At 41.5% G+C, this 25376-nt stretch overlaps 1 protein-coding gene across 1 annotated transcript in view; it reads left to right on the top strand.

Annotated features, from left to right (window-relative positions):
- The window catches only part of PLXDC2 (plexin domain containing 2), a 289801-nt gene that overhangs the window by 152156 nt on the left and 112269 nt on the right, over nt 1-25376 (top strand). The window contains exon 4 of the mRNA XM_075705348.1: nt 8020-8089. Coding sequence (XP_075561463.1) covers nt 8020-8089 — 70 coding nt within the window. The remainder of the gene's footprint in view (nt 1-8019; nt 8090-25376) is intronic.

Below are 25376 nucleotides of genomic sequence, written 5' to 3'. Positions count from 1 at the left end.
ATGTCAGGGATTCTTTGAATGTTAACAATTTTATGCTGAGTTTGTGTGTTTTTCTTCATTTGGAAGTATGTAATCCTAAAGGTTTTGCTTCTACAGGAAAAAAGTAATAAAGACAGGATCCATGAGATGGTTTGGCTCTGTAAACAGCATAGTCATTGTGTGGGGAAAGTAATACACAAATATTAATGGAACAATTAAAACCTCTAGCACTACAGGATTAGTATCACTAATAGTGATTTTTTTTTCAACATATTGCCACCATCTTCTTAATTGTATAATAAAATTTTAAGCGTGGGTTGGATGCTCAGTGTGTTTAGATTAGATATGTAATAGTTGATTACTCAAACATTGAACTAGATACAGGATCACATCATACTTGTGAAGCTCAATTCCCTTTCCTGTCACTCCATTCTATCATTTATGCATGGAGAAAACATTTTTTTTCCAGGGGGTTGAAAATCCTCATATTCTTTCTGAAAAATGAGGTGTGCTTCCTTAGCAGCAAAAGTAAAAACACATTTATTTCTTGTGGCTGTTACAATATTACACTTTAAAACATTCCTTAAATCTTGTTGGTTCTTTATTACAGTATTGCGTTAAGCAATTGTCTATATTAAATGTTTTTATATTGTCAGAATTTAAGGCATGACTTTTTGACTGAAGTCAGTTCTATATCTGGCTTGAGTGGGCATAGGATCATAGGATTAAACATTTTTATTGCAAACATCTTTATACTAATATTTATAGCAATTTAAAAGACTGTTAAGGGGTCAGTTGTTTTTTTAAACGGTCTAATGCTTATTGTGTTACTTAGAAAGTTAATGCTAATAGGTAAAATGAACAATACTGTATAAAGGAAAGAGGGAAGGTTTGGTCAGAAAATTGATATTTTTAACAGTATTTGGTAGAGCAAGGACATAATTTAAATGGAGCACATACATAAACATAGCATACACCTCAGTAGTGAAAACTTTAGAACATGGAAAAAAATATTTTTTAAGTGAATTCATGAGCTATCTTTTGCATATGCCATTTTGATTAGAAATGTTCAGTTGTATATCTATATTTATGTATATTCAGAAAAGGTCATTAGAACCTACTCAGTCTAATTAACACAATGCAAATGGATTTTGCATTCTAATTAAAAACAAACAAAAACAATGCTAGTAAATCCTGACAAAATTCTGTCTTCCACTTAAGTGGAAAGAAAATCTAATTTAAAGTTACTGTAAACCTTCAGCTGTTAATTTCATGCTAAATAATTGTTTAAATGTTTCTAGTGGATGTAAATATATTTTTTTCCTGAGAGAAGAAATACTGATATAATCTGAAAATAATAAACCCAGGATAGAAAAAATGGTAGGGAAAATAAAGACAAAATACTTTTTTTCCTTTTTCTTTTTTTCTTTTTTTAAACTTATGGACTGGTGCCCTTTCTTAGAATCATAGAATCGTTTATGTTGGAAAAGACCTTTAAGATCATCCAGTCCAACCATTGACCTAACATTACCAAGTCCACGCTAAAACAATTAAGGGTACACTAGACTAAACCATGTCCCAAAGTGCCACGTCTACCTGTTTTTTGAACACTTCCAGGGATGGGGACTCCACCACCTCTCTGGGCAGCCTGTTCCAATGCTTGACTACCCTTTCTGTGAAGAAGTTTTTCCTAATATCCAGCCTAAACCTCCCCTGGCACAGCTTGAGCCCATTTCCTCTCATCCTATTGCTAACTACTTGGGAGAAGAGACCAACACCCACCTCACCACAACCTCCTTTCAGGTAGCTGTAGAGAGTGATAAGGTCTCCCCTCAGCCTCCTCTTCTCCAGGCTAAACAACCCCAGTTCCCTCAGCCACTTCTCATAACACCTGTGCTCCAGACCCTTCACCAGCTTCGTTGCCCGCCTCTGAACACGCTCCAGCACCTCAATGTCTTTCTTGTATTGAGGGGCCCAAAACTGGACACAGTATTCCAGGTGCGGCCTCACCAGTGCTGAGTACAGGGGAACAATCACCTCCCTGCTCCTGCTGGCCACAGCATTCCTGATACAAGCCAGGATGCTGTTGGCCTTCTTGGCCACCTGGGCACACTGCTGGCTCATGTTCAGCCGGCTGCCAACCAGCACCCCCAGGTCCTTTTCAGCCAGGCAGCTTTCCAGCCACTCTTCCCCAAGCCTGTAGCGTTGCATGCGGCTGTTGTGACCGAAGTGCAGGACCCGGCACTTGGCCTTGTTGAACCTCATAAAGTTGGCCTCGGCCCATCGGTCCAGCCTGTCCAGGTTCCTCTGCCATCCTACCCTCCAGCAGATCGACACTTCCACCCAGTTTGGTGTCATCTGCAAACTTACTGAGGGTGCACTCAATCCCCTTATCTAGATCATTGATAAAGATATTAAACAAGGCTGGCCCCAAAACAGAGCCCTGGGGATCACCGCTCGTGACCAGCTGCCAACTGGACTTAACTCCATTCACCACTACTCTCCGGGCTTGGCCACCCAACCAGTTTTTTACCCAGCAAAGAGTACGCCTGTCCAAGCTATGAGCTGCCAGCCTCCCAAGGAGAATGCTACGGGAGACGGTGTCAAAGGCTTTGCTGAAGTCCAGGTAGATGACGTCCACAGCCTTTCCCTCATCCACCAGGCGGGTCACCAGGTCATAGAAGGAGATCAGGTTGGTCAAGCAGGACCTGCCTTTCATGAACCCATGCTGGCTGGGCCTGATCCTGTGGTTGATCTGCACTTGCCTGTTGAGTTCACTCAATATGAACCTCTCCATAACCTTTCCCGGCACCAAGGTCAGGCTGAGAGGCCTGTAGTTCCCCGGGTCCTCCTTCCGGCCATTCTTGTAGATGGGCGTCACATTGGCAAGCCTCCAGTCATCAGGGACCTCCCCTGTTAACCAGGACTGCTGATAGATGATGGAAAGTGGCTTGGAAAGCTCCTCTGCCAGCTCCCTGAATACTCTTGGGTAGATCCCATCTGGCCCCATAGACTTGTGAGCATCCAGGTGGCATAGCAGGTCATTGACTGCTTCCTCCTCGATTATGAGGGCTCCATTCTGCTCCCCATCCCTGTCTTCCAGCTCAGGGGGCTGAGTACCCTGGGGATGACTGGTCTGGCTATTAAACACAGAGGCAAAGAAGGCGTTAAGTACCTCAGCTTTTTCCTCATCCTTAGTGACAATGTTCCCCCCCACATCCAGCAAAGGATGGAGATTCTCATTGACTCTCCTTTTATCATTGATGTACTTATAAAAACATTTTTTATTATCTTTTACAACAGTGGCCAGATTGAGTTCTAGCTGGGCTTTTGCTTTTCTAATTTTCTCCCTGCATGACCTAACAAGATCCCTGTATTCTTCCTGAGTTGCCCGCCCCTTCTTCCAAAGGCGGTAGACTCTCCTTTTTTCCCTGAGTCCCCGCAAAAGCTCCCTATTCAGCCAGGCCAGTCGTCTTCCCCGACGGTTGGTCTTACAGCACATGGGGACAGCCTGCTCCTGTGCCCTTAAGACTTCCTTCTTGAAGAAGGCCCAGCCTTCCTGGACCCCTTTGCCCTTCAGGACTGCCTCTCAAGGGACTCTCCCAACTAGTGTCCTGAACAGGCCAAAGTCTGCCCTCCGGAAGTCCATGGTAATAGTTTTGCTGCCCCTCCTCTTTACATCACCCAGAATTGAGAACTCTATCATATCATGGTCGCTAAGCCCAAGATGGCTTCTGACCACGACATCTCCCACAAGCTCTTCTCTGTTTTTAAACAGCAGGTCAAGCGAGGCACCTCCCCTGGTAGGCTCACTTACCAGCTGCGTCAGAAAGTTATCCTCCACACACTGTAGGAACTTCCGAGACTGTTGCCTCTCTGCTGTGTTGTATTTCCAGCAGATGTCCGGCAAGTTGAAGTCCCCGACAAGAACAAGGGCTGGCGACTGCGAGACTTCTGCCAGCCGCTTGTAGAACGCCTCATCTATCCTACATCCTGGTTGGGTGGTCTATAGCAGACTCCCAGCAGGACATCCACCTTGCTGGCCTTCCCCCTCATCCTCACCTATAAGCACTCGACCTTATCATCACCACTGTTGAGCTCTATACAGTCAAAACACTCCCTAACATACAGAGCCACTCCACCACCTTTCCTTCCCTGCCTATCCCTTCTGAAAAGCTTATAGCCATCCAGTGCAGCGCTCCAGTCATGAGAGTCGTCCCACCACATTTCTGTGATGGTGACTATGTCATAGCTATCCTGCTGCACAAGGGCTTCCAGCTCCTCCTGTTTGTTGCCCATGCTATGTGCATTGGTGTAGATGCACTTGAGATGGGCTATCGATTTCGCCCCTAATGTTGCCATGCCACCCCTGGGCTCCTCACTAGCGAGCCCGTATATATCCCTTCCCGCCTTCAAACCTAGTTTAAAGCTCTCTCAATGAGTCCCGCCAACTCATGGGGGATAATCCTTTTCCCCTTTGGAGACAGCTGATCTCCATCAGCCGCCAGCAGTCCCGGTGCTGTGTAAACCTCCCCATGATCGAAAACCTCAAAATTCCACCGATGGCACCAGCCTCTGAGCCACCTGTTAATCAGGTGAGTTTTCCCATTCCTTTCAGCACTCTTAGCTGCCACTGACGGGATTGAGGAAAACACTACCTGTGCTCCCGATCCTGCGACCAATCGCCCCAGTGCCCTGAAGTCCCTCTTCATTGCTTTAGCACTTCTATGTGTAATCTCATCACTGCCCACCTGTACAACCAGCAACGGGTAATAATCGGAGGGCCTCACGAGGTCGGGGAGTTTCCAAGTAACATCCCTAACCCGGGCCCCAGGGAGGCAGCAGGCTTCCCTGTGGGATGGGTCCGGGTGGCAGATCGGGCCCTCAGTTCCCCGCAGGAGGGAATCACCCGCCACAATTACCCTCCTTTTTTTCTGAACAGGGGCAGTCGTAATCCGTGGGGTTGCCTGACTGGCCCTGGGCAACCCCCTGGCTGGACCTTCACTTTCACCTCCCTCCCCGCTTGCCTGGCCCTCAACTCCCAGAGCCCCATATCTGTTGTGTAAGGGCAGCTGGGAAGGTGGGGGAGGCCAGGAGGGGATTCGCCTGCCTCCCCGGGCAGCGACCTGTTTCCATTCCCTCCCGTCTCTTGGATCCCCTCCTTCTGCTTGCCGGCAAGAGGGCAGGGGATCCTCTGCTTCTTGTGGGGCCTCTGCCTGTTGCCCTGGCCCCAGGGACGGCAGGGTGCGGCTCCACCAGTCTGTCTCCCTCTCACACTCCCTGATACTCCTCAGCCTTCCCACCTCCTCCTTCAGCTCTGCCACCAGGCTGAGGAGATCATCTACTTGGTCACACCGAAGACGTCTGCTGTCGCCGCTGCCCTGCGGTACAAGCGACAGGCTCAGGCACTCCCCGCAGCCGGTGACCTGGACGGCTGCGTGTTTGCGTGGGAGCTCCGTCTGGGTTGCCACATTCCTTCTGGCGGAGGCTTTCGGGCAAGTGGTAACCATAGCTGACAGGTATTCTCCTGGGAGGGCAATGACCACTGCCTGAGTGTCCTTTTGTAACTAGGAGGGGGGGCACTTGGCCTTCCCCGCTCGCCCTGATCGTGTGAACTTCCATGCAAACTGACGCTCCACGCCCTTCTGATGCGCCGTGCCCTGTTTGCCGTCCTGTTCACCTTGCTCCTGGTCGTTCGCGCTCCCTGAGGCTGCTTTTATAGGTGGGGGGGTTTGGCCGCTGTCACTCCTGTCCCTGCCCACGCTGCGTCAGAGCTGCCGCACGTCAGCAGCTCGTCCTTTCCAGCTCTTTCCGCTCTAGGCGGGGGTCTGGGCTGCCCGCTCTCGCCCTGCGCTTTTTGCTGCCTTAGCAAGGGTTCTTCTGTGGAGACATCAAAGGTTAGGGTTGAGGGACAGTCACCAACAACCCATATCCGCACCAATTTTTACTATAGTAACTCCTCCTAAATAACAAATAATAATGGGCTGCATACCCAGTTCCTATTTAGACTTCAGGCCATTATGAAAGTGATATGGTTTTTTATGAGATATTACATTTAAACAGTGAAAAGACCTTACTGGGATTTCAGCACTCCTTTCTGTCATGCTTACTGCTTTGTTCAGAGTTTAACCAGGTAGCACACTGGGTGATGGTTATGGGTGGTGACAATAATCAGCAAGCTTTGGGAAAGGAGCGGAGTAGATGCGAAAGGAGAGCGCCATAGGCAGAGAGGGAAAATGAATTTGGATTTGAATGGTGCTTTATGGAGAGCTTAGATGAGGAGAAGAGTCTGTTTTCCAAATTACAGTTCTCTGCTGTGAATTCAGCTGATAGAGGATAGTCACCTGTAGGCTGACAGGGGAGAAAAAGATTTTTCTTCTTTTTTTATTTTGCAGTAAGTACCTTAAGTAGAGGTGGATGGATGCCAGGTGCACACTAAAGCCGCTCTATCACTCCCCTCCTCAGCTGGACAGGGGGGAAAAATATAACATGGGTCGAGATAAGGGTGAGGGAGATCATTCACCAGTTTAATTTATTGCCAATCAAATCAGAGTAGGGTAATGAGAAATAAAAACTAAATCTTAAAGGACCTTCCCCACCACCCCTCCCTTCCTGCCGGGCTTAACTTTACTCCCAATTTCTCTGCCTCCTCCCCCTGAGCAGTGCAGGGGGATGGGAATGGGGGTTGCAGTCAGTTCATGACATGTTGCTTCTGCCACAACTTCCTCCTCAGGGGGAGGACTCCTCACACTCTTCCTGTGCTCCAGCGTGGGGTCCCTTCCACGGGAGACAGTCCGCACGATCTTCAACACAAGTCCTTCCCACGGGCTGCAGTTCTTCATGAACTGCTCCAGCATGGGTCCCCCACGGGGTCACAAGCCCTGCCAGCAAACCTGCTCCAGCGTGGGCTCCTCTCTCTCCACGGGCCCACAGGTCCTGCCAGGAGCCTGCTCCAGCGCGGGCTTCCCAACGGGTCAAAGCCTCCTTTGGGCACATCCACCTGCTCCAGCGTGGGGTCCTCCCCGGGTGCAGGTGGATCTCTGCTCCCCCGTGGACCTCCATGGGCTGCAGGGGCACAGCTGCCTCACCAGGGTCTTCGCCACGGGCTGCACGGGAATCTCTGCTCCAGTGCCTGGAGCACCTCCTGCCCTCCTGCTTCACTGACCTTGGTATTTGCAGGGCTGTTCCTCTCACATATTCTCATGCCTCTCTCTGGCTGCATTTGCACAGTTGGGTTGGTTTTTCCAACCTTCTTTCTAAATATGTTATCCCAGAGGCGCTACCACTGTTGCCGATTGGCTCAGCCTTGGCCAGTGGTGGGTCCATTTGGGAGCTGGCTGGCGTTGGCTCTATTGGACAAAGAGGAAGCTTCTGGCAGCTTCTCACAGAAGCCGCCTCTGTAGCTCCACCCCCCACTACCAAAACGTTGGCAAGCAAACCCAATGCATTCTGTTGAATATTTCTTTATAAATCATTCCACCTCCTAGTTAACAGTACAGAGAGGTTTGGGAACTGGTGTCACATGGGTTTGATGGGAGAGTTTCCTTCCAGTTACCAGCCTTCATCAGATAAACACCCAGGTAGCAATAGGATATCAGGGAGAGCGCTCAAATCTGAAGGAGCATTTGGCAGAGGAGCAAACCACCCACAGCCAAGGGAACGGGCATCATGTAAAACTTCGGTATTGCTAAGGCCTTAAATATTGATGGTTCCTCTTAAGAAAGAGGCTAAAGCAACATTTTTTTAGGAAAATCTCTACAAATCTTTATTAATTTCATTCTTATGAGAGAGTCATGATGTCTGTTGATGTATTTTTTTTTCTAAAGTCTTCAGTTATGAAGATCCACTGCTTTCAGGTGTTTAAGTGCTACACAGAATTGTTTCCAGTTAGCTATTGGCAATTTCAAATTAAGAATAGCAAGGCTCCAGTGAAAAATAAAAAGCAATGAAACAGATGTTTGAAGTGGAGGACTGTTCATTTTGTTTTCTCTTACTTTTCTGCACAATATCAATTTTATTTTCTGGTGTTGTTCCTTTCAGAGAGTGAATCTGTCCTTCGATTTTCCATTTTACGGCCATTTTCTACGTGAAATTACTGTGGCAACTGGGGGTAAGTGGCTTTCTAACCATTTACTTTGAGTAATATTCAAAGAGTTTCTTGCAGCTATTTAAAATGCCTTTCCTCCCTCCCATATATGTCAAGAGATAAACTGCAGCATTTATTTAGGAAATTTTGCTTTCCACAAAAAGAAAATTACAAAATATCAATATGATGAAAAACCTCCAGCTGCTCCAGTTGAACTGCTATAAAACCCTCTCAGTGTAATACTTTATAGCATTAACATTTTCTATTCAGGTATTTCTCCCAGAAATCTTTTGTGTGTGTGTGTCTGGAGCAATTGCGCTTGTGGAGCTAGTTCTGGAGCCAAAACAAGGAGGGAAACTTTGGTTTTGCCTGCATGGGGGCAGAGGATTTACTATCCAATGATAAGAAGTGTTGCCAGAAGTACATCACTTGTCACCTGTAAGGCAAACCCATTGTAGTGTGTTGCCTTGGTGTGGTACAGTGTCTTCAACAGTACCATGGTGGTCCTCTCCTCCTTCTGTGGGGTAAGATGGCACGGCTCAAGCTCCTGGCCTTGCAGCTCCAGGCACCGCTGATGGCTCGTGGTTGGGGCTCTCCCTCCCACTGCTGCTTGCTGCTGCTTGCACCAGTCTCCTGCAGTAGGAACAGCTATCAACCCCTTCTGCTTCCCCCTCACTCTACCTCCTTGAAAGACAAAGAGGACACCAGAGGAAAATGAAATTATGTGGAAGACAACAAATGAGAAAAAGGAGGAGGAAGAGTAATGGTCAAAAAATGAAAATAAGGAGGCAGAGGGCAGCATCACAGAGAGCACACCCACAGCATCCTCTGGTCCTTGAACGTGTCCAGCAAGTTCATGGACTCTGGCTGGTGGTGCTCTGCCTAGAGGTGTGGCAGGACAAGCAAACACCATCACCAGGACCAATCCTACCCTGCCGCTGGTCAAGGTTTCTCCTTCTCATGCTATGGGTGGCCAGCTGGCTAGGATGAAGGGATGCCCATGTCCCACTGGAGCTCTGAATGGGGAGGGTGTGACTAAAAGATGAGACAAGAATTGCAGTCAGTGTCTCAACAAGAGTAGGAGCTGGAATAGAGGTTTCTGTCCTGCTTTGTGTCAAGATCCTCCATTTTGCTACCAAAGCAGAAGAATACAAAAGAACGAACAGAGATGAATAAAGGCTGATATTAAATGGTTGTTTTGCAGTCAGAATGATAAAAAAGGATGCAGAATTATGGAGTGACTTCAGTACCAGGGTTTTCTCTTCTTCATCAGCAATGATATTTTTGATGCTGATTTGGATCAGATGAGCCATGAACAATTGATTGGGACTTTGAGACTTGTCTGATTTCCATTCTGCTTTGCTTTTAGTTTCATTTTGGTGCTTGATCATTGATGCCTAGTTCTGTATTCTCTTATTAGAGGAGTTGCATTTGATGGGGTGCCAAAAGCAAGTGCATGATCTGTGTAGTATGGAAAAATGGGGTGGGATAGACCCTCCACAGCTAAAACGCCAGTGGACAGTGTTCATTCTGTAAATGCCCCCTTACACTTACTGCTGAACTTGGTCCCTTAAAACTTCACAAAGTTGACTCTTTCTCCAAGTAATTCTTCTTGTGGGGTCACTCTCCTGGGCCTTCACTTTTAAAGGAAGCCCTGAATTTTTACCACTGCTGTCACTAATATGCTGCTGTCATCAGTCTCCCCCATCTGTCCCCAAAGACTTGGGAGTAAAGTTAAGCTCCCAAGGAGAGCTGTGTAGTAGTAATTTGTGAGGGAAACATTTTTTCTTTTGATGTAGAGCATTTGGGGAATTTGGGTGTTTTGGTTTTCGGCTTTTTTAAAAAAAGTATGTAAGCATAGAAGAATCGCTGCAGCTCTGCAGCACTATTTTCTCTTGCTGTTAATGGAACACTGAATGATAATTCTGCTTTTCTTTTTGCTCCACTTCTAATAAATAGAATAATATTGCTGTGAATAGATCTATGGATTATTGTCAAGTAAATAGGACTTTAACATCAGTCCTTTTGCTATAGGCCACTGACATTAGCACAGAGAAACTTCTGTTTTTCATTTGACACTTCCTTGATTTTCAACCTCAAAATTAAGCATGAAAAAGTAAGATCTAGTCAATAATAACTTTCAAAATATTATCTTGATAAAGCCCAGTAACTCTAAGTCATCCTGTCAATCCAGGACAGGATACAACCTTTTCTACAACTTTAAGACTCCTAAACCCATTTAGCAGGAAAAGAAAAATCTATTTCTGTCCTAACTCTCTGATAAATGTTTTGCTTTGGCTATATTTTCAGATTTTGTTACCATAAGTCATTGGTGGTGCAGTGTGGCTTATAGCCTAGCAACAAAGGATAAAGACAGGTTCCAAGTGCTTTTTACACTGTGTGGTCTACTATTTCTTAGTAACCAAGATTTTACAATGGCATTACTGTTATTAGAGATCTGGAACATCTCCAGAGGTTATTCTGAGATCAAAAGAACGATAGAGTTAATGTGTACAGGAGTCCCACATGACAGATGTCCACTTTCTGGAGAGCGGGATGTGATTAATTACACTAATGACAACACTGCAGACTGGTTTTACCTCCAAATCATAAATTGAATAACCTTGTTAAATGGGAAGTTGAGGAAAATGGCACATTAAATCCCTGTCACAATAAAACCATCTACCCCAATGTTTTCTACCATTCTTCATGGAGGTCATGTTGTAGCATAGTAGGGTTTCCAAGTTATTTAAGACGACTTTGAAATTGCTGAGGTGTAAAAGTCAACTTTTTCTTTGGTTTAACTAATATTTATTTCCTCTTCTGAATGGTTTTGCTGAGCTGGTTGTGTTTGACTAAAGAAAGGAAGAACAGGGAGTGAAAATAACTAGCTTGAAGGCTTTATTCACTGTTGTCCTTAGCTTGTATTTGACAAGGCTATTTAATTCATAACTAAGAGGTAAGACAGCTTGTAGTATTATTAACATAATTAGTAATTTGTGGTTCTTTGGGATATGGGCATCTATCTCCCCCCACATGCCTTTAGAGGGCATTTTTAAAGCAACCTCTGGAGAGCTCTCAAAGCTTTATTAATAGTAGATAACAAAAGAAGAAGCAGAGTTTTGGGGTTTTTTAAGCTTTCTAAAGTAAACAAAAGAAGAAGCTGAGTTTGGGGGTTTTTTAAGCTTTCTAAAGTTTGTGCTCTACAGGCCACAAGTGCAGTTATTTCTGTAATACACTGCTCATGAGTTAGTGAGTCATGTTGTGAATGTCAGGGAGCTAAGCTCATGAAGTCTGTTTTGTTGCCTGTCACTGGTATCCCTAGCAGAGCTCAGTGGCTGTGCAGGTGGGAAAACCCTCTCTGTGCTACAGGTCTCTGGGCAGTAACACAGCCCTTCTCGCAGGAGTCCTTGAAGCTCTGTGGCCCCACATCATATTCAACATTCAGCAATGCTTCATACTTGTTTGTATTAATTTTCTATGTTTATGGTAGTAAGTTCCTCTTGTTTATTCTCTGTGGCTTATTTTTTTGTTTATCAGTTCTATGTTTTCTAGTGCAGCCTTGTATCAGATACGGTAAATTATGGCATCTCTCATTGACGTTACATTTCCCTATGGTATTACTATGCCTGTACCAGCATTGCAGAGGAGGGTGGTAGCTAACCTAGCTTATTATGCATTTTCATTAAACCTTACATTTGTTGCCTGGGATTAATAAAGGTTTTAATTTTCTCTTTTGGAATTTTTCCTGATCGTTTGAATGATCAGAGGTCATAAGGGGTCTTAAGAAGTTTCAGTCTCTGTTCTTTCCATGGAATAACTGAGTATTATTGTATGTAACCTGTAAATCAAGAACATGGAATAGAACCAAACTGCTTAGGAACATGAAACATAGTTGATTTTCAAATGTAGCTATAGATATTTGGAAGCAGTAAGGGAAACAGCAAATAAAAAAATAGTTCTGTATTATCATATACTGGGAAAACAATATTTTAGTCACATAACTTTTCTCTAGAATTATGCTACCAAGTAAATAGTTAAGCAGTTGTTTATAAAAGAATACCTTAGGTCTGTCAGATTTTATTGGACAATGCAGAAAACTTAGCATGGGTACACTTCTGGTATTTTATTAGGGAATCCTTCAAGGTGTCTTCAAGTTTTTCTCTTTTTTCTTTTCTTTTTTTTTACATGTATGTTGTTTGAAGACTTTTTGAAGGTAACTTTTCTCTATTTCAATAGTAATCATATTTTTATAGGTAGTGTAATATATAAATATTGCGAGGTCAATACAGAGGCAGATCTTGAACTGACATAAGCTTACACTATTTTGATGTAGTGGTTTTTGCTGTTGGCTTTTGAACTAGGATGAGTTCAGCAACATTCTTGCTGGTACATCTTCAATTATAATTTTATCATCCTCACAATGATTTTAATGATCCTACACCATCTTCCTGAATTTACCTTTTTGCAATCAAGATTGAGGTATTTTTTATCTAGAGTTGATTGAAAAATAATGTATTATTTTATCAGTCATATCTATGTTAAACACTATTTCAATGTTAGTTATTACTATCCATATTGGAGTTATCTTTCCCATATTGTGTGCCTGTAATGACAGGTGGTGTAGTTAGCATTGAATACACTGGTAGAGTTTTCGGAGGTAATGATACCATCTAAAGCTAAGAGCATCCACTGTAGATAAATCTGGTTATCAGGTTACTGTATGGGGCTGATGACATAGAAAATTTTGAGGATTTGTGCAAAATGTGGCTCCACAAGGCATTCTAGTTGAACAGGATTGAAGTCAGGAGCTGAAGACTTCTTGCTCAACCCATGCTGGACTCACACCCAGATTGCAGGCTTCTGGGTGGAAGTCTGTGAGTTAGGTTTTTACCGAGATTAATGCTATCCTGGCTCTTGCTCCAGCTCATCTTGTAGACACAGTGGTGACAACAGAATAAGTCCATCCCTGTAGGCACTGGTAACTTATGGTGGCATAGAGGCCCAGAAAGATTTCAACAGACTTTGTGCAGGAAACTGCAGTAGGAAACTACGTTGTGGAAACCAGTAGTGTATCAGACTAGCATGAGCCCTGATGTAGGGAACAAACCAGAGCTGAGCCCTTTGTCCTTCTAGCCACTCTCACTTTGTTTGGCACAGCCCCAGTCTGTCTGACCCCGTTCAGGTCATGAACTCCACAACAGTCATGCTGAATATCTGTTCACTGGGGCTCGGATGAGAGTTCTTCTATCCTCTGTCCTCTCATGGTTTTGTCTGTAGCAGAAGGCATGCAATAGTAAAAATTGCAGTGAATGCATAGGAAGGTGTTTAGAATACAACCAAAGTATTTGTACAGGTGAAAATAAAGCAAAAGTGTTCCTCAAATACACATGTAACACTTGGGGTTAGTTTGGGGCTAATTCCTACTAGAGGCACCTGTAAGTATATGGTGGCAATAACTTTCCCTTATTTGACAGTTTATTTACTTCCCCCTAGCCCTTTTTTCCGGCAGAGCAACATCTGGAAGCTCCAAAACAGATTAGATGATCCTGCCAGTCAATATAATCTTTGATTTATCCAATCTTTCAGGAACTGTCATTAAAAAGGAAATCATGTGTGCATCACTGAAAAAAATTACAGCTTTTTGATACGTAACTCTCAGCTTGCATTCTATGTGGGTTTTGTAAAGGTTTCCAAAGCCCGTTTCTGTTAAATTTTCTCTACCTCTAGTGAACATTTTTAGATTGATCCAGAAAATTCTGTCATCACTAGAATTTTCTGATATTGAGCTTGTTTGCTTTGAACCATCCATCATGTTTTATTCCCAAAGCTGGTGACTGATTTGCAAAACATAAGTCAATGCAAGTATTAACATGCTGATTATGACTGTACACTTGAATGTTTCGCTAGCAAATTCATTTCAGTTAATTATGATATCATTACTGAAATGAAGTTTTCCGAATTGAAAGAAACTGTTACTACTTGAACATCTAGTCCCCAAAATATAGGAGTAATTACTTTCAGCAAACTAAAAATGGAAATTAGGTCTCTGAGTTAAATCCTGAAGTCTCTGGTTAATTTTTCTCTCAGTCTTAACTCAAGCAAGTAACTACCTATTTCCAAGTTCAAAGGGAGAAAACAAGGTTTGAATCTAGGAGAGAAAGAGATGAAGGGCAGTAGAAGGTTGAAGCTTAGTTTGCTCTGGGACATGAACATGTAGACCTCAACTAGATGAACTGTACAAGGACAAGAGGATGCTGGTGATTAGGGGACAGGATGAGTGAGAGGATGGGGTTCCCTGTTGGAGTTGCAGTGGTGTATTAAGGAGCTAAGAGCCCTGTGAGGTAAATGAGCTGAAAGAAGTTTATACACTGAAAAGGTGGAGTACAGCTGGATGTGGTTTCAATTGGCAGGGAGCACTGGATTGTGGCCAGGAGATGGTATTATCCTGAAAAAGCTAGAGGGAAGAAAAACTGCAGGAGAAACAGATGGAGGGAGAAATAAAGCTGGAGGTCACTACTATTAGGATAAGTAATAGCCATTTAATAGATCAGCAATTTCAGTAGTAGCTCCCAGTGGGGAAGCTGTTGTACTGGTGTTGAGGAGCACAGATGAGTGGCACAAGAGAGAAAATCAGGTGTGAATGAAAAGATGAAGCTTCAATGTTACACCTCTTTGGTGCTCTCTATACTCTATCAAGCAGGTTATTAAGTTGGAAATGAGTGCATTTCTGCAGGTGTGTGAAATTGGAAACAAGAATACTGTAGAAATGACAGAAGAATACAAAGCAAATAATTGTGGCAGGCTTCCATATGGAAAAATATGAAAATCAGTATGCTTAATAGTAGGTAAGTTACACTAGGAAAACCATAGAATTGTAGGGGGATAGATTATAAATTGAACAAGGTAAGAGAAACCACCTGATGACCTCTAGTAAACAAAGATCACTATCTATTCCAGCAGCCTCTGAACATGTCAGTAACCGCCTGGGCATCCCATGAAAAATTAAATTTGAAAGACACATCTTTATAAGTACAACTTATAAAATGTATGCTATCAAGAAGTAGGAAGTAAAAAGTAACAGGAAAAACAAGAGATTAGTATTTGGTGAAGGAAAGCAAAAGTGGACTGAATGACGTGATTATTGCTTTGTGAAAGCTTAGCTAATTCATGATGGGTTGGTCACTGGTAGTGCTGGAAGGGACACTGTGCAATGGAAGTGCACAGAGTCTGAAATAACTCTGCTATGAGCTACAGGCATGGGTGTAGCCTACAGGCAAATTTACAAGTAAAGCAAATAGATTATATACAAAGGGTACAATTCATCTGGCTGTGCTGACATCTATATCCATGTTTGTCAGCCTAAACTCATATACAGTCAGTAGAGATGTAATCAATATAGTCAGCAGAGTCTATGAACACTGAAGGCAGATGTTTAAAGTAGGTTGGATGAATTGCATCTAGTGTCTAATTCTCTCTATATGTCAATGTATATATATTTTGCTGCGAAGAGAGTCTGGTGTGATCAGATCATATATAGATGTTTACATTTTTAGATTTATAAAGCTGAGTGAGTTGACTCTTGAGACATTTTACTAGCTAGCATGAAGGTGGCTCCAGAAATGTCCACCTAGCCCGTGCAATAGCAAATGTGCAAATACAAGTCAGGAAAAAGTGGAACTCAAAGGACTCAAACTTGCTACAGAGAAAAAACATGAATCAAAAATGTCCTGCATAGGTAGACATCTTTAAGAATTACAACAAGGAAAGCTTGCAACTGCTAAACCAGTCAAAAGATAGCTAAAATGGCATCTTGTAGGCAATCAAATCCTAGCACTGAAAATAAAATACTTTGGATGTTTGAAACAACCTGGAATGCCAAAGACGGCATGTATTGGCCAAATATAACCAAGGATATTAGAGGACTGATGGGAGTGTATGGGGAGAACAGCAGTAGGAGCCGATAAAAATGTGCAATAGGTTTTGAAGCAGAGTAGGGATGGGCCTTTACAAAGCAAGCCACGTATTACCTCATTGCTGCAGCTTACTGCTCAGAGATCTGGAAACTAGACAGCCTGTCAGACACTTCCACAGCAAGCAATGGACCCAAAGCACTGACACATTTCAGCAGAGCAGTAGGCTATTCCAGCCTGAGACATTTGAGGCAATAACTCCCGGTCATCCTGTAGTGAGTTTCTGGCATTTATCTGAGGATTGGGATTCAGTCACATATAGCCCTGCTAAAGCTGGAGCAAGCAGTTGAATTTGTAAAGACTGTATTACAATCTGGTCAGACCATATTTGATAAATCATCCTTCAGTAGAGGAACATTCCTGAGCAGCAGATGGAGGAATTATTTGAAATAATTCTTACGGTGGAGATGCTGCCTGAGAATTTCTACCACTGTTAATAATGGAAGGAATACCAAAGAAAGAAAGAAAGGCATCCCAATATTAAATCCCACAGTGATCAAATTAAAGTTGGTAAATTTCTAAAACGGAAATCAAGAACTGTTGGTATGATTATGTTACTTCCTGAGGTCAGATCGTATGCTTAAAAATATTTGTACACTAAAGAGAGAGGTCTTTGTGCATATAAGATACACACAGCTTTTCACCAAAACCGCAATTGTTTTACCCACTATTGACCCAAGTTAAAATCACAGGCATTGAAGGCGCTGAAATAAATTTTCCACTGAAACCTGATGTTATTGGAACCTGTGCTAATGGGCAGCTGTGAGGTACCTGAGCGTGGTGCCTAAGCACTGACCAGTAAGGACAACTGATTCAGAGTCATCTGTTATTCTCACGAGAATGGATTTCACTTACTACAGTATCAAACTGTTTATAAGTGTGCATATAGCTTGTGGGAAAGTAACAGAGACAAAAGATCTTGGGTTAGCTAGCTAGCTGGTTAGCTGCTTGAAAGTTTAAGTTCTCTACAGAGATAACATATTTTGATTCCCTTTTGGACGTTGAGTGTGTAAACAGAATTATGGTATTTGTGTTTAATTGTGCTGTTTTCAATACATCAGGAGGGATATTATAAGTACAGAGAATCCTAATGCAATGTTGCGCCACGTTTTGCAGGACTTTCAGAGAAAGAGGATCAATGAAAGAGGAGAGGGTATGCTATGGAGAAAGGAATAAAGCCTGATGTTACACTGTCTGAGGTCCATCTTTTTGTGTTGGCACACAGGGCAATACCTCTGAGCAGGATGAAAATCTGTCCACCTAGCTTGGTGGTGCTATGGAAAGAGAAGGATCCACAGGGTTAGGATCTCAGATTGTTAAGGGTGAGGATGGTTGTGAATTTGCAGCCTGGAATAAGCCTCTGCTACTTGCACGTTATCTGGAGATTTCCAGTCCTCAGAGGACAATTATGGTCATGTGCATTTTCCCTGCATCTCATAAATTTACTTAAACTTTCAAAACCAGTAGATAGGTGAAGTTTGCCTGGCTCTCTGGACTATCAGTGTACCGAGTGAAGCATCTTCTTGGAGCCTGCCAGAAATCTCAGTAAGGCGTTTTTGGTTGTTCCTGCTGTTCTGGCCCCTTCAGCACAGGAGCCAGGAGATGTGGTCATCACTTAATAAAGAGCTCTTTGATAACAAAAAATTACCCTATGGGCAACATCTTTTAAATGGCAAAGATGATATAAAGCAGAGTGAAATACAATGTTTCTAGCCAAAATCAGTGACTTGGGCTGCCTTGTGTCTGTTGCAGGGGATTACGCTTGTCATCACCAGTGGGCAGTTTGCTCTGTAAGAACTATAGAGGTCTGGCCGTCGACTGGCAAATATCAGCTCACACAATTGCCTTCTATTTACATCCTCTGTTTCTGATGTCTTATGTTTCCACACAGCTGTTAAAATTATTTTCGACCTGTAAAGCTTCCTTTACCTGTCATTACTGGGTCAAGTGTCCCTTCTGGAACTACCTCTCCTGTTTCTGTAAGGGAGTAGCCCTTCTATCAGCTTTCTCCTGCAACTCTGTTTTGTCTTGCTTTCCATCAGTGAACTCTCACAAGTCTTTCTGCTCCTGCCCTTATGCTTTATCTTTACAAATTGGATCAGAAACACTTAGGGCAAAAAGAATGATAAGCTTTGGGGAAAAAAAATAGTAATTCCATATGCCTTAACATCACTCTGACCTTGGTATAGAAAGGGATTTGCCAGCTTTGATTGTGAGGCTTATGGGCAGTAGTTGCAATGAAGTGGTAACAGGACTTAAAATTACTACATTTGTGTTTGTCTGTAAGGTTCTGTTTCATAGAATAACAGGCAACTAGCCAAAGCATTTGCCCACATGTAACACCAAACAAGCCATTAAATAATTTTCAGATCAGACAATAATAAATTAAATGGCTTAATGTTAAAGCAAAGAGCCTTCAGGATAGCCAGCGACTGCTTGACTGAACACTGCGAAGTTGTTAGGTATAAGCTATGTCTAAGACGGATCCATCACTTTTTATTGTAGAACGGGTAGATGTGGCACTTCGGGACATGGTTTAGTCTAGTCTATCCTTGATTGGCTTAGAGTAGACCTGGTAGTGTGGGTTAATGGTTGGACTGGATGATCTTAAAGGTATTTTCCAACCTAAACAATTCTATGATTCTATGATTCTATGAATTTTATACTAGGCATATATCTTATATTCAGCCTTTTTAGTAGCATTGCAAAATTTCAATAATATTGTGCTTTTACACCGTAGTAAAGATTTTTAATGCATGACAAGTCTTCATTTTCTCCACCTCCTACAAAATACATTGTTTATTTGGTTTGCTGCATGCTTATAAGTAAAAAATAGACTTCAATCCATTTCTGCCTTTTTACCAATTGACTTTGTAAAAGCTACTGTGTATGTCCAGTTTTATAAAATTTTATGTGCTTTTATTTAGTCTTTCCTACCTTACAACACAATTTGAGCTCCTATTCTTAATGTAAGATTGAATAACTGAACTCTGCAAACACCAGTTGAAAAGTCATTTACTGGGAAAAACAAAAAATCATTCCCCAATCAAAACCAGGCAACTGGAAGATGCTGAGGGCAATGGATAATGTATTTCATTTCTAATTAAAAGAGGAAATTCCTGATAAAGAGTGGGAAATGGGCCTTTTGTTGCTGTAAGGCAGTGCTTCATAAAAATGATGTATTAGTGTGGGCCTGATTAAATGTGCTCATCCATAAAGCTTCTAAGATTTGTAAAATAGTACTTTGTTTCATAAAGTCAAAATAAAAAACATGCTGGCAGTTGGTTACAAACATTTTTAAAAAAATTAAGTCTTTCAAAGCATAGAGCATTTAGAGACTAATCAGGCTGGGAAATGTGTTGACTATTCAGCTCAGAGTCAGTATTCATTATTAAACATAAGGACTGCTCTAAGTTGCAGTATTTCTAGTAAGAGGTGGGGTCTTGTTAGTTTGAATTCTGTCCAAATATAATTAAGAGTTGTCCTTTTCCAAAAAGTTAATGTCTAACTTTGGCAAAAGCACGGTTCCCTGACCTCTTAAATAAGTTTTTACTGTTTTGTTTTGTTTGGTTTTTTTTTTTAAATGTGTTGAATTCCTAATGATATCAATTTAAATGCAAAGGGCATTTCGGTCAGTTGGTCCCACGTGCATCTTAGGGAAGGCTCTTGCCCTTCATCTTTCAGGGCAACTTGGTTTAGGCCTCAAATCAGGCTGTTGTAAATGCAGTATTAAAATTCTGGATGTGAAATCCTGTACATTATGCGATACCATTGCTGTCTGGTACCATAGCACCATGTACCGTTGCTGATTACTCATAACAGCCAGGGAAACCGAGGGCTTCATCTCCTTCACATGTCATCATCCATGTCTGTAAATGTCATAAATTAATGTTCTTATTCCTAAAATACTTATGAAATTCATATTGTTCCTCGTGTTTCTGCTGAAATCTACAGACTCCCGCATTGACTGATTATTTGGCTTCCTTAAGAAATGATTGTTAAAGTAACTGATCATAGAAATTATATCCTGATCCTACTGCTATCAAAATAGGCTGTAAAGCTCCTCATGTTGCCACAGGATGCTTCCCTAATTGCCTATATTTCATATCAGGGCAACTTTCCAATTCAAGGTAGCTGCTTTGTTAAAGTCATGTTCTACCATGGCAGGTAGTGCTGATACTCACCCCTACTCCTCTCTGAAACAGCTGAGCTTATTTACAAGTTGTAGCACAGCAACAGTCAAAGGGTAAAGTGTCAAAGTCTGTGGGGTTTTTTTCCACTTAGGTAGGTAGCAGTAGGTACAAGAAGAGAATATCGGCAAGGTTTTTACATGTGTATAGATAAAGTGCCTTTAATTCTGTCAGGAAAGGATACTGGAAATACTATATTTGGAAGAACTCATGAATTGCTATGTAAGTTCAACTAAATGGTGTTTTTAAAGCTATGATTAGGTGACAGTCCTATCCAGTTAATAATTTTTTGTTCTGGCAATGAAGGGGTCTTTCTCTGCTTTTATGCTGTGCAGTTTAATACCTTAAATGGTATTTCAACAGCTCATATGATGTTGTATAGCAAGGTGTTTAAGCTAGTGCAATGTTAGTACAACAGTTAAGCATTTATGCTATATTACCTTTGTAACTTAATCTAAAATCTCTGTGTTGCATTATATTAGCTCTAGTATCTCTAACATGATGCAGCGATACATGGTATAGATGTGCTTATAAAGGTCCAATTTAAAAAAGAAAGAAATAACCTGAAGAGCCATCATCCAAAGAACTAATTAATAAGGAAAAAAAAATTGTAAGAAAAAGAGAAATTTAAAGTCTTGAAACAATGTCCTAATTTGCAACTCATAATATCTTGGAAGAGAAGCTTATTTCTTCCCCTTTTATTTCACTTCAAGCTTACTAATTTGTTGGGCCGCCTGCAATATGTCCAAAGCAATTTTAGCAAGTGACAGTAGGTTTGGTTTCCAGCTGCATTAGTGAGTATGGAGTTTTTCGCTGTTGTGCAGTAAGCAGCTTGTTGTTTTCCAAAATAAAAGTTTAGAAGCTTATGCAGGCTTAATTAAAATCAATGAAGGATTTAAAAGTGAACACTGAAATTATTGCTAGAGAAATATAATTAACAAAGTAAATTGCATCCTAAAATGGTTCCAGATCAGCCCACAGGGACCCAGTGCCAGTCCTCACTGATGAGGAAGCAGGAAATATCCTGTGGAAGCTGAAAGAAGGCAGCAACAAAAAAGACTGGAACCATCCTACTGATGGCACTGCCTCACATTAAGAAGAGGCTATTTAGTTACTTTGTTTTACATGTTACTAGCAGAATTATTAAAAAATAAATATAATTCCCCTTCTTCTTGCTATTAAGAGTGTCTGCTTTGTTGTATCCAAAGCTACTGATCACCCATAATTTCCATTTCCTATCTGTGTGTCTGAAGAAAGACTGCTAGAGAGTATGAAAAGCACATAAATCAAGCCATGTAAGGCTTTTTATGTTTATTACTTCAGATAAAGTATTCTAATTTCCCTATTTGGGGTCTGTCAATGTCAGAGGAAATGTCTGCACCTGGAATTCCGTTAGCATCTCTAACAGACTGTATAGAGAATACAGATTTTCTTCATATCTCAGCTGTGCTGCAACGTAGATGTGATGACTGTCCCCTTCTGACTCTTGGAGAGTTTTAAGAAAAGCAAATGCTGCTACGTGGTTTGCATGCTCAACAGTTGGAAAACAGAGTGCATGCAACTGTTGTCTGAGTCACATTATGAAAAATCACTTGTCCGTTGCCAGCTTCTTCATTATAACATCGTTCCTTCCTTGGCAACAACCTTGTCTCAAGCCAGTCCTTGCTAAATTTATTACCCTTGCAAATTGTTCAGATTGATATCAGTCTGTTTTCTGAAACCAAGGCCATTGAAATAAACAGGTTCCCATGAATCTTTGTCAGTTTTGAATTGGGACCTAAATTTCTTCACTCGCTTCCCACTCCTCCTTACAATTTTGGCCTTGGGTCCATTCACGCCCTTTCCCATTCCTTCTGTCAGTGTTGTCATTTGGCTGTGACATCCCCAACCTTCAAGCTTTTTCATGCATATGCTTGTTCCTGAGGAGATGGTTCCAGGTGTGAGTGGTGGAAAAGAAGCATTTAGGACTAAATAGTTTGCTTTTCAAGTAAATCTTAGGAAAAAATTCATCAATTAGGTTTTTTTTCCTAGCTACATCTTGAACTGATGATTTTGTGACAAAGCATTGATTTGATTACGTGCCATGAAAAATGGAACAAATAAAAAATAGTTTTTGTTGTTTTCATGGAAAGTGTACCTCAAAACTAGATACTTGTTTTCCTGTGTTTTAGTTCCATTTATTTTGAACAGTTTCTTCATGTTGAGTGCATTGCAGCAACTATTCTGGACAGGGCTTTTATTTTACAACTACTGCCACTACCCCATAGTATAGTAATCATTTCATGTGTTACGTGTGTCATTTTGATAGCGACATTCAAATAGGCTCCTAGTTCAGTCTTGGAAAAGCAGCTTGTTGTCGCGTCTTTCTAGTGTGTCTCCAGGAAATTATGAGGTAGCCAGAATGACTAGTGTGCAGTTCTGACTCAGCCTCACCAACCAGTCCTGATCTCAGCTCTTGAACAGTAGGGGATGAATAGACAAGGGGTTAGGGCCATTGCTGCAAATGCTGCTTCTGCTTCAAGTGTTAGTGGGTTCAAAGCTGCCTTGTGTTGCCAGAGACAACGTTGGTATAACTTAGTGGGCAGAGTCTGCCCTGCAATCCCTGTTAGAAGTGTTTTAACTTCACCCATTACTGTACTACAAAATCTATTCAAGCTGAAGTATAGCCTATAACTCCGCTTTTAACCAACCTGAAAAAAGAAAGCCAGACCTTGTAAAACTGCATCATGATCCTTGATGCCTGGGGCCACTTACCTTGAAAAATCCTTTTGTAGCTATTTGCTCAAGTAGAAATGGTGACTTTTGATTTCAAGCTGCTGCACGTGGCAGCCTGGTACGTGCCTGCACATCTGAGAGTGGAGAGAGTCTAAAGGCTGTTGAAGAGAATTTGAATGGTGACTGGTTTAAGAATCAAAGAACTTAACTGGCTTGCTAAAAATGAGTGTGATATTATCCTACTGTTTCTTCAAAGAAATAAATGCTTATTAACTTAAGAGTTTATTAATTGGAGTGAGCTAGCTGCATAATTGTTATATCCTGAGCTGAATGGCAGTAGATGTGTGATTTCATATATCTCACTGGTTAGTTGCAGTAAAGCCAAATAAAACAAGGTGTTATTTGGCAATGGCTTAATAGTGCAATAAAAGTCAATTTCTATAAGCCCATTCTTTTTTACTGTAGTTTATGTTCTTTCATTCCTTGCCTTATGTGGGGGAGGCATGAAACATAAAGGAATAAAAATATCTATGGAGTATTGACTAAGATTCTTAAATTCCATCTCTTTCAATCCTATACACTAAAATAAAGATTTTCCTTCTTTTGAGTAGATTTCTATAAAGTGTGATTAGGAGGCATTATACATATTAATACATTTTACTCTCAGATTCCTATCTCCTAATTTCTAACTCTCTCAGAAAATGCATTACAACCCGTATTTTAAGGGCAAAATTGTGTTTCTTAACCAATGGCCCTCATTTATTCCCTGAGGGGTATTCTGTAAGCCACTAGACCTGGAGACTTTTGAGCCTCCTTAATGATCAGAGCAATTATTATGTGAACTGTACACCTGCTTCCCTCTCCAAATCATACACTCCTACCTGTGACTACTGCTTTGTTTTCTCCACCTTAGCAGGTCTGAGCTGTACATAGTTTCAGGTGTCGGAGTGCAGTTAGGACAGTGATGGCATTACTCACCTCAGTTATAAAAATCTACATCCACATTTTCAGGAAAAAAAGTCTTCAGGCTTTCTTTGAAACAAGGTTTGTTCTTAGCCGTCCTACTAAATTATTGGCTTCTTTTAAGTAGTGATGTGAAAGAGAAGCAATTTTTTACTGTGGAGGACACATGCTTGCACTGACTGTAAACAGCCAGCCAGTAGCTTGATTAGATACATACAAATTTTTCTTTAATGAGAGTTTCTGAGTTTTTACAAATACTTTCTTCATGCTTCTGCAACTGTAGCTTTTATGACTATTTTATTTGTTAATTCCAACTTCTAGTATAAACATGGGCTTCTGATAACACAGAGATGAGAAAGTTGTTCATTCAGCTGTAAAAATGTCCAAGGAATAATATTTGGCATTACTTCATATGTATTCACTCAACAAATAGCGAAAAAGTTTGGTGGAGCAGCTTGCATCATCTGGTACTTCTCAGAACTCAGAGTGCTTTAAAATCTAGCCCTAGATTTCCAACTGCAAAATGCATTTATTCCAATTTTTATAAATACATTTTTCATCTATTTCCATTGTGGGGGGAGGGAACGGGACAGGTGTTTATGAGGCATACAGCTGGTTTTACACTGCATGAAGCGTAACTCAAGTATTTCTTATCAAGCACCCTGGACATTTGGAAGGAGTAGTTGGGGTCATTTCATCTTCTGAGACATGCTGTTTTCACTGCTAGCTATGTGGGTTTTCTTCTATCACCATTCTCGTTTACTGAGAAAACACAGTTTTGCTGGAAATGCAAATGGAGCACAAGTAATAACTATACATAAATATACATCTTAAAAGAGGGACACCGACACATTATAGCAGTATAATTATCAATTATTCTAATAGGTCTAACTACATTTTATGCAGACCAGAAAAGAATGGTAAAATGTGGATTTTCTGTAGTAAATGAAGTCTTTGGTTTACTGTGAAATAAAAAAGTAGAAAAATATCCGTGGAATACTCTTTATCCATAAAAAAAAATATTTTAAGATGCGTGCAATGGGCAGTTTCTAGTTTGGAGGCAGAGTTTCATGTATATGTTTTATTGACAGAAACCTAACCTATTTCTATCACATATTCTTGTTAAGACTAGGGAGATGGGAAGGATCCGAATTTTCATGAATCTCATATGATATGTTTTCCTTTCACAGGTGTTGAAAGTACTTTCAGGCAAAAACACAGTACTGACTAGGGTGTCAAGAAGATTCTCAAATATTTCTGAGGTTGAAATGTAGTTGTTGTGAAGCATAGCAGTGTTGGTATTTTGTTTTCTTTTAAATTTAGCCATTTTGGTAGTTAGTATAGATATTAAACATCAGCTCCACTCACAAAAGCACTTTAATCTTATCAAATATTTGAAAACTAATAAAAGCATGGGGTTTATTCAGTGTTTCCTGTTTAGATGTCTGGTTTTTTCTAATACATTTACAG

Source organism: Pelecanus crispus, chromosome 2 (assembly GCF_030463565.1).
Source record: "Pelecanus crispus isolate bPelCri1 chromosome 2, bPelCri1.pri, whole genome shotgun sequence".
Classification (NCBI taxonomy): Eukaryota; Metazoa; Chordata; class Aves; order Pelecaniformes; family Pelecanidae; genus Pelecanus; species Pelecanus crispus.
Note: the sequence above shows the minus strand (reverse complement) of the source record. Positions and strands in the feature narration are given on the sequence as shown.